We start from the raw sequence: 10,201 nt of genomic DNA on the forward strand, positions 1-10,201 counted from the left end.
TATCGCTGTTTCTCCCCCCTAGGCCTAGCACGGCCATGAATTACCAGAACTATCTACAAATTGAAGAAGTTTCAGTACTGGATTTTTTTTTCAGGAGGTAGAATATTTTTCTTCTCAAGACTGGCAAAATGACTGAAGCACAGTGAGTTATTGTGACAAATTCTTATTGAAAAAAAAAGAACATACCATAAGACAACAAATAATATAGCCCAACTCATGCAAAGCATTAACATCCTAGTGTTACATATTTTGGGGAGCACACACAACAAAACCAGGGGTGATCACAGTTATTGTTCAAGGACTGCAGCAACCCATTGCTGAACATATCCTCTCAAAGTGATTTCAGATTGCAATTCTGAGCACCGATAGCCAGTACAATAGGAAAAAACAAGTCATAGTATTTTAAGGACATGACCTTGACAATTCTTTTGTTAAAAGCTGGGGAGAAGTGATAGGCTAGGTGTTCCCACTAGTGAAATGGGCTAGTTACACTGGAAGGGGTTACCTTTTGCTATTCAACGTCTTGGCTGCCCAGTTACCACCTCCAAACTAAGATGTTTGCCTCAGCAACATGGCTGTTTACACAAGTGACTCATCTTACCTTGGTGAGACATTTGACACCTGCAAAACATCCATCAAACTCCGTTCTGCTACACTACTGCTTTTCTTTAACTACAGGCAAGGCCTGTCCTTTCCCCAAACCTTCGAGAGATTTGAAATGTGGCAGAGTGGTGGCAGTGTGGCTTGGGAGCTGTGCAGCCTTTGCTTTCTCTGGGCATTCTGCAACACTCCAGTATTTCTCACCTTCGAACAGAGCTGGCAAAATCCATAACTGCTTCCAATATGCTTGGCTAAAAACAAGGAAAAGCCCGGCACTCCATCATGGAGATTGTTCATCTCAGAGCTGATACAGTGAAGACCTCTGAGCTAGAAGTCGTCCATAAAAGGTGGTGGCAATGTCACAGCTAAGTTTCTTTCTTAATATATCTCTTTCTTCTTTTTTGCTTTCATGTGTTGTTTTTTTCCCCCTGGGTGGAGCACAACCAGGGAGGTGATGACTTACCTGCCACAGCTCGGTAGATCGCAATCTGGAACTGGCAGAGTGTTAACACAATGCCCCAGCAGAGCTTTTCTGTCTCTAATTTCTGTGATTATGTTGTTACCGGATCAGTGAAAAGAACCATGAAAAACACAATTACCAGGAAGCCCTGTTCCTTTCCTTGTCCCTTTGTCTCACTGCCGATTGGGCATGTGACTCACAGAGCCATAGAGGACCAGCTGTATTTGCCCGTGCTACCGAAAAGGATGCTGCCCACCAATGGGACCCAGGCGTGGGAAAGCCTGACCGCTGGCTGGTAAGGTCAGTCTTGTCATGTTCAGCAGCTGGCAACCAAATGCATCCTGATGAATCAATGATAGGATCTATCTTCTTCTGCAACAACAGTGACCAATCAACAGCATAGAAGAGGGGCTGCATAAACCTGCCCACCATGTACAAAAGCACAGGGAAGGGAAGATGGTTTTGATTGAGAGTGCAGTGGCAGGAGAGCAAAATTTCTGAGGTCAATGGCATAGCGTCAGACTAAAGGGAAAGGGGATGAGTATGTTTCAGCTATGGGTACCGGTCCCAGATTTGCTCAGTACAAGCTCAGCTGTGCTTCACAGGCTGCTGGGGCTGACCTGACCCCGTTATGTGATGCACAGTCGGAAAGAGAACTTCAGTTGTTGACGTCATTCCAAATCCAGTATAAACCTATGACTTCAATGACAAATGCCAATAGCAGCAGAACAGTTGATGTTTTTCTTATTAATTGATGTAAAAAATGTCAGCTCAAAGTCAACACCAACTCTCAACACATCTGATAGGCGAGCATGCTCCAAACTGATGGTTGGAATGTATTATTTGCCTATTACGTGCAAGTATAAATGTCTATCAGAAGAAAACAGACTTTGGCAAACAAACTGATGAACAGCTATGTTTGTGGGGAACGCTCATGATTTGATCTGGACGGACCATTGAGTATAAACAGGGATAAAGTTTACCTTAAGCATGCATGAAAAGCAGGGCTATGAGCCATGCATTGGACTTCTTCATTCTTCTGCCAGAGAACAGCTTGAAACACATCTGCTATTTTACGTCCTCTGATTTATTACCATTACAAAAAGATACCAGCAACCTCAGAAAGGTTTTTAAAATAACAAACCATCTCTTTTTTTTCCATCCCTAGTGTATCAGTTATTCAGTGACCGAGAACTTTAATTCCAGCAGATGAAGAGAAATCCCTTCATCCTGGTGGTAGTAAACCTTTAAGCAGAAGTTTCCTTGCCTGTAGATCCCTGCTGCAAATCTTTCTGCTCTTCCTGTACTGAGGGTCTAGATGTGGGCAAATGGCATGTGGTGCAGTACTGGCATGCTATAAGTATAGCTATCAGACTCTATAGACTGAATCAGAATCTGTTTAAATGCTGGTATAGCCACAAACAACACTGTCTGGGACATATTTCTGTGGGATTTGATGACTGTGTTTATTTCATGTAGTGTGAAAACTGAGTCTGGAATCAGGATTCCAGTTGAAGGGAATCTCTGCCAGAGGTCTCTTTTGCCCCCCACGTTTCAGTCATCACTGGAGATAAGTGCAAGATGAAGGGAACCAACGAGGGGGAAAAGAAACAGGCTGAGGTTTTCTTGCTGCTTCTTTTGAAGTCACCAGCGTAACTCCCGACATCTTCATGGAGTTTGGCCAGGTTCCGTGCAGAAGTGCCTTTGAAGATTTTGCTAAGGCTCAAGGCCTCGATCACGACAGCCTTTACGCCAGTGAGCAACTCTGTGCAGATGAGCACTTCCAGGGCACTCAGCGGGACACTTCATATGAGACTTTGTAGGATGAGTCTTAAGCAACCAGTGCTTAAGAGAAACATTCTGCTTGTCCTATGCTTTCATCCTCGACCACATGAAACGAAATGCCTTGGCAGTTCTGGAAGAACGAATTTGCATTGAAAACCCACAGCTCTTACAAGCAGTGCATTAATTATTTTATTAATTTGCTCTTTTTACATTATGGGAAACATTCATCTATTTACATTTTCCTGTCCACACACAAACCAGATAGATAATCCTATGGAAAACCCAAATTGTTAAGCCATAAAAACACTCTCCTCTGCCTAAAGGCTTTCAAATTTGTGTCTTTTGTTTCGGATCAAAAACATTTTTAAAATCACATTTGGGAATGCAAGGTAGGCCAGTGATTTACATTCCAGTTACTTAAAATACGCATTTTACCATTTTCCTTAAAAAAAAAACCCAAACCAAAAAATCAATAAATTCACAAAGATACAGTTTAAATTAAAGTGATAGTGCACATCAAAGCATTAAGGGAACATCAATAAATAAAATGAAATATATTACAAATAAATTATTTCTATTTACCTTTTCAAATATTAAAAATCTTTAATCCATTTCTTCATCTCTCTTTACAAAAAGATTATGAGAATTTTATGGAAACATCTGCAAAAAATATATTAAATACTTTTTTTTTTTTAATTTTTGAAGCAGGAGACAAAACCAACCTTTTCTAAAATTTCCTTCAAGAAAAAAAAAAGCAATAGTTTAGTCCCAAAGTGAAACAGAATGTAGGCATTTTTAATATACACTGGGCAGGTTAGACTAAAACCAAATAGTCACAAATCATACTAAAATAGATGATAGAGCAAATATACTAGCATTAGTGTCAGTAAATGAGTCAAGTGGTTAACTAGTGGCATTCTAGAGGCAGAATTACTCTATTTTATGTTTTCTGTTCTTGGCTGTATTTTTAATATTTTGCTAAAAAACCAAGCAAACATTATAACAACCTCTCCAGCACCAGATGATCTAACAGGCATTCAGCTAAGAATATATTAATTTGAAATAGATACTAAAAATATTCTATGATATACAAATACAGTAATTTGTAATGTACAAGACTAGATAGTCTTCGCTTTTCTGCTTTTTTAGGGGGAACTTGCCGGCTAGAAATTTCTGTAGCCACTTGTCAACCAAAGTCTTAACTCATCTTTCATAAAACGTTCACAAAACTAAGTCAGTTTGCGACAGAGCTGTGAATGTGGACTCTCACCTGGATACTACTTCGAATATTTCAGTACAAATGAGTTCCAAACAATTAATACTTCCTATGACTATAAATGCTCAAAAGTGGCAGTTGGCACTAGTACATACTGCAAACACATAGATGTTTCTTTGCTGCTAAAAGTGTTTCAAAACTAGCAAATACACTAGTATTCAAATGCTTAGAGGGTCAAACCTTTCGAAGCTCCTGTAACACAAAGCGGTCTAGGGTTACACTGGATTTCTGATTACTCTAGTGAAAAGTCTTTTATATATCAAATTATTAGCCCTTATCTTGTAAACCACAGCAGTAAATATTTGTGCCCTGTTTTATAAAGACATAGCTCAGATATCAATGGCTTTGAGAGGTAGCAAATTCTCTAGTGGTTTTAGTATGCTCTCATGAAAGTACTTGGTGCCAGAACCTATTACCTCTCCTATTTTCTTGAATAAAATTAAATTAGCACCTGGCTATGATGTCGTAGGAAAAGAAGCTGTCTGGCATGATCTCAATGAATAGTTCTAGCAAGAGCGTAACTTTTTGATGATGACTTTAAATGCTTTTTAAGTGCAAGCTGCAGAATCACGCCACCCATGCAAGCGGGATTTTTCATGGGTTGGACTGTCTGTACAGGTTTAACAGCTACGGGCACAGCCAGCCAGCACTGGCGTGCGGCAATGGCTGCACCTTGTGCCCCTCCACGAGGGATCCTGCCCCTGTGCCCCTTCCCATCAGGAGCAGAAAGCGGCCTGCCTTCTTCTCCCGTGTACCCCTGCTCTGGGGCAAAGAGCACAAGGAGACCTGTGGAGGGGTCCGGAAAGCACCACCACAGGGCTGTGCACACAGCCGGGGCCACACAGCGCTCCTCTGCCCCAAACCAGCCCCGTCGTCCAAACCCACTCAGGCTAATTCTGCTTTCAGCAGCACATGCCAGCTAGGCACGCGTGTGCGCGCGCGCACACCCACACTCACACTCACACTCATGCACGCAACTTGCTTTCAGCAACATGCCTGACATAGCTTTCCTAATGTTGGCACAAGAGAATTTGGTTAGCGGCGTGGTCAGCATTGTTCCTCGTCAGAGGAGCTGTAGGACAAGCCCCCGGCTTGGCCAGGAGTGGCTGGAGGGGCTGACCTCTCGGGCTCCTCTTCAGCCCTACTGTCTGCCATTTCCACCCACTATTAATGAGCTACTTAGGATGCGTATTTTTTGTGACTGCAAAACAGTGGCAGAAGCCAGGGTAGGAAGGCTTGTCGTGAAAAAAATTAAGTTCATATTGATCCCATGACTTGTGAAAAATACTTTATTGTTCTTGTTCAAATGGGTATTTTATACTATCAAGAGGAGGCTGAATTAGAAACTTACTCCTAGATATGGACTGTTTGGTGATAAGCAGTCTGAACTCTAGCATACAACCGGCTGTGGATAGAGCAAAGCAAGCCTGGCCTGGAAAAGCATCAGAGGCTCCATGTACAGCAACTCGCCTACAGGTGTCCGTGTGTGGCTGCGTGGATGTGTGAGATCAGATGGTCCCACCGAGATTAAGACATCAACAAAACCAAGCTTTTTTTCTTTTTTTTTTTTTTTTTTAACCAATATAATCCATACAATACAATACAAGAGGAATTGACAATACAGTACAATTTTAAAAATTCTTAATACTTGGACAAGAAAATCCTTCTTTTATATTATCTCTTCAACTGTCATTGCTTCTTATCTCCTTCCTTTTCACTCTTTTATTGCCTTTCAAAATAGATTATTTCCCTGGAAGATCGAATTTACAATCTTCTGCTGATTGAAATGTTTAAGTAGTGATTGATGAAATAAAAATGAGGCAGTTTGTGCAGCTGTGAGTGTGCAGGTATCTTTCCAGAGGATCTTTTCTATCCCTCGCCATCTCACCTGCGGGATATACTTCCACTTTTTCACCTCCCAGAGCTGTGTGATTTTTTCTTCCCCCCCCAATCCCATCCCAGCCCCCTCCCCTTGTATGACTCCTTAAATTCAGGTGAGAAGGTGTGATTCAGAGGTTTAGAATAAAGTGCGCCATCTGCTTTAAAAAAAACAGTAATAAAAAGAAGGGAATCCAAGTCATAGCTCCTTTCATCTTTTGTGAGGAAGACGGCAGAGTCCGAAAGGATCACCCTGCATGACTAAAATTTCCGAAGTCCCCTAACGGTTTGATATTGCTGTACACCGGGTAACAGACTAGCTTTAGGTCAACTAAAAGATCATGAGCAAGTTAAATGGAGTATCTACTGTACAGGTGCGCGGGTGTGTGGAAGTCTGAGCGCTGCATTTATTTGTTTCAAACAGAAAAGAAAAAAAAAGGATTGTACTTGTCTACATGAGGCAAAGTGGCAGCATCAGTACATGTGACAAAGCATCGTGATGACATGGGCGAACCTTCAGAAAGCAAAGGTGATTAGAGGACATCTCTCGGAGGACCGACAACTACGCCACGGCAGTGGAGTTCACTGGGAGCATCGGGGCAGCTGCGTACAGAGAGAGGGGAAGGGGAGAGGTGGGGAGAGAGAGCGAGAGAGAGGAGGAGGTACAAATACTTTGTGGTGACCTTGAGCAGGAGCCTAGAGGGGCAGATTATACATGAGGCTTGTCTTGCCAGAGAGAGTCCTCCCGGTTGGATCCCTTCATAGCCTGGTCTGGGCTTCGGGGATGTATATCTCAATGCTTTCGGCGCTCTCGGTAGCTGAGTTCTGGCGGACCGATGCAGCGCGCTTGGCAGCCATCAGCCGTTTCCGGGCCTCTTGACGCTGCGAGCTTTCCAGAGAGCGTTCTCGTATGAGTGGCACCTGACCTTTCGATGGCTTCTTTGGCACTGGAGGAGGGACCCTTCTCTCCTGATCAAAGCAGAAGGTTAATGGCATTATACAGCTTCTCAGGGAAAGGCGGGAAAAACTAGGATACGTCAGTAGTTAGAACACACATTTTACCTAAGGTTTGTTAGCTCTTATCTGCCTTTCTGTCTTCAGTGAACTGGCTTTTGTGCTCAAGGGTTCATAAACACAGGGCAAGGGCAAAGGGGAAGGGAGGGCCAGCCGCGGCGCTACTTCTCCTTGGAGATGGTGCCTTAAACGCCCGGCGCTGCCAGGGCCGAGGCTCTCACTGCTGACCGCTTAGTGCGGCTCCCCAGGGCGGGGAGGGGGGATCCAGGCGTCTCCTCCCGGTGCTGGGAACTGGAAAGGAGAGCGTCTCGGACGTGGCCTCCCACCGCAAGAGCCCCGGCTGCCAGCACACCCTCTTCTACACGTGTGTAAGGCTAAAGGTGCTCTCGTGACACGGAGATACCGTGGCTTTGGTGTTCCCAAACGCAGGTGGGAACTAGCTGCCTGCAGCTGGTGCGTCAGAATCAATATTTTTTTTAAAAAACACCGTATACTTATGCATATATATTTAGCAGTAGCTGAATGACTGCTCAAAAACCCCACGCTTTAGGTCTCACCGTGCAAGCTCATAAACTCTAGCCTCTGGCTAAATAGGCATGACAAGCAACAATCAGCTAGAAATAGAAAAACTGGTAGGGAAAACTTAAAAACCATAAAGAGAACATGCATTAATCATCACGGTGGCAGCTAGCTCCAGATATGTGATCAACAAGGAGGACTTTTATGTACATCCTGACGCATGTACACACACACACACAAAAAAAAAAAACCCACAGAAAAACCCCAAAAGAAACCCTCAGCGAGGGATCTTTCCCGAAAAAGAAAAGTGTATTCAGGTCTGAATTTCAGGCGGCCACAAAGACTTTGTCAAGTTAATTAGATTGTCTTTTAAGTTACATCCCCTTCCAACTGTGAACACGGTCTCTGAGCGAAGGGATTTTATCGCACTACAAAGGTCCCATTCTGCCCTTTCGTTTTCTCTCATGCTGCTCACAACAGCTTCCACGGTTTGAAATATAAAGGTGCTTAGTTACACTTATTCATACTTTGCTTTTTCTCTCCATCCAAGGATTAATCTATGCTGTTTAAAAAGGGCCCAGTGGCAAAGGCCAAAGGCAACTGCAAATATCAATTCCACAGAAAGTTTTTTTTTTGTTTTTTTTTTTTTAATCCTTTTTAAGGAAAAAAGATGATCTGTTTCATCTAAAATCATAGACAAATGCTGTTGAAACAGGAACATGGTCAGCGTAATTCTTTAAAATCTTTACCTTACTACTGTAGGTCCCTTTCTTCAGCACTACTTAACTTCTTTTAACCCATTATAGTCTTCTTTTTGTTGGAAACTCTTTGAAATGTTTTTCAGAAGCAAAGAAAAGGCACATTTTTTTTTAAGGAAAGCTCTCGTTTCTTACTGCTGCGATTGCAAACACTTGGCCTATCCACTTTACTGTAAAAGCTAATGAAAGACCATAATACCAGCATTTCTGTGCATGCATGTTTGACGTTTTTAACTTCCTTTTCTGATAGATAGTGAAAAAAAATAGAAGATAAGAAAATGACTTGCCTTTGGTACCTTGGGCTAGGAAAACACATTCCCATTCATTCCCCTACAAAACACACTAGGTGTGCACAAATGGTGTGAACATGGAACTCCTAAGTCAGGAATGAGTGTTTAGTCTTGATCGGAGGAGGAGGGAGAGTGCTACCAGCACTGCCTTTGCAAGTTTCCTGCTGCAAGATTAATGTGGTTTGATATTATTATGGTTATTTGTCCAAAAGAAAACAGCGCTTTGGTCATCAGCAGCCATCTGACCGTAAGTTTGGGCAGCCCAAACTCCTGTCTGAGCCACTGTACCTGTAAGTCATATTCCCCCTCCTTCTGGTGATCCTACCTGCTGGCTGTACTCATTGCTATCAGACCAGCCACAGTGGAAATTCAGACACCAAATTACCTACCTATAGAAGCATGACATTAGACCGTTGATTCCTCTAGGAATGGGTCTCTCTTTTAAGGATTTTCTGAAATATTTGTGTGTTTTGGCTCACCCAAGTGCTGTTTGTCTTGATGAGGATAGTGAGAAGAAAAATAAGGCAATGATGCCAAATGAGAATGGAGAGTGAAATGTGGCTTGCACTTGGAGATGTGGTAGTTTTTCATGATGACAGAAGAAGACTACATTCAAAAAAAAGACCAAAGCTCCAGATGATTTTTATGCTACCTTGGGTAAAAACCACTACCAGCAAAGTGAACCTGCTTATGAAATCACCCACTAAAAAAAACCAAAATAAATAAAAAACAAACAAACAGACAAAAAAATGTTTTTTCATGTAACATTTTGGAAGGCATATTTTTGATATTGCTCTGTTAGTAATCTGGTCACCAAAGTCAGGAATAGTTACAGTGCTTCCCTAGTTTTTTCAGTAACACAACCTAGAACTCTTGCTATATGCAATAATATGAACCATAAATGTGATTTATTTAATTTTAAGAATCAATATATAAGGCAGTTCCTTCCAATGATTGATCTTCTAATATGACTAAAGGTAAAGTTTAACAAAGTACTACATTCCCATTATCCGATTCACAAAGACAGATCAGGTTTAAAAATATGCCTGAAACATATTACAGATAATATCCCAGATGATTATTATGTAAACATTGTTATTACAATGAAATTAATTTGATATGAGCTTCATTTCACATTTTTAACGTCAACGCTGTAACATAGAGGCCTATTTAATCTGTCCAGTATTTGTGCAGGGTTTTAAATGAAGCATACAAAATCTACAATGTTCTACCTTCTTGTCATGAGGATCCATCTGTTTCCAATTATTGGCCTTTAACTGATGAAGTTCATCAAATTTCATACTAATATTTTCTATGGACAACTGCAGCATATCCCAAAACCCTGCTAAATCCTGGGAGGTCGGCCGTGGATGTGCATTAGGATTCTGTGCAACAGAAGAAGAAAAACACATCAGCTTTAGTACCTCTTAAAGTAAAGCATTTGTGCAAATGGTTACAAATCTTGCTAGCAGAGCAGTTTCAGCAGATCCCAGCCATTGGTGAGAGACAGAGAGGAGCAAAAGCGGAGCACTAGTTGCTGGCGGGGCACAGGGGTGGTTTGTGAGGAGTCTGGCTCGGTGTCCAGCCGCGGTGCCCCTGCCAGCCCCTACTCCCCGATGGC

The 10,201-nt window shown here is 42.2% G+C and overlaps 1 protein-coding gene across 1 annotated transcript in view; it reads right to left on the bottom strand.

Annotated features, from left to right (window-relative positions):
• Window positions 1-5,685: 5,685 nt before the first annotated feature.
• The window catches only part of DLGAP1 (discs, large (Drosophila) homolog-associated protein 1), a gene marked incomplete at its 5' end in the record, with an annotated part of 125,480 nt that continues 120,964 nt past the window's right edge, over window positions 5,686-10,201 (bottom strand). The window contains 2 exons of the mRNA XM_009876826.1: window positions 5,686-6,968; window positions 9,813-9,965. Coding sequence (XP_009875128.1) covers window positions 6,759-6,968; window positions 9,813-9,965 — 363 coding nt within the window. The remainder of the gene's footprint in view (window positions 6,969-9,812; window positions 9,966-10,201) is intronic.

Source organism: Apaloderma vittatum, unplaced genomic scaffold (genome assembly GCF_000703405.1).
Source record: "Apaloderma vittatum isolate BGI_N311 unplaced genomic scaffold, ASM70340v1 scaffold3339, whole genome shotgun sequence".
Lineage (NCBI taxonomy): Eukaryota > Metazoa > Chordata > Aves > Trogoniformes > Trogonidae > Apaloderma > Apaloderma vittatum.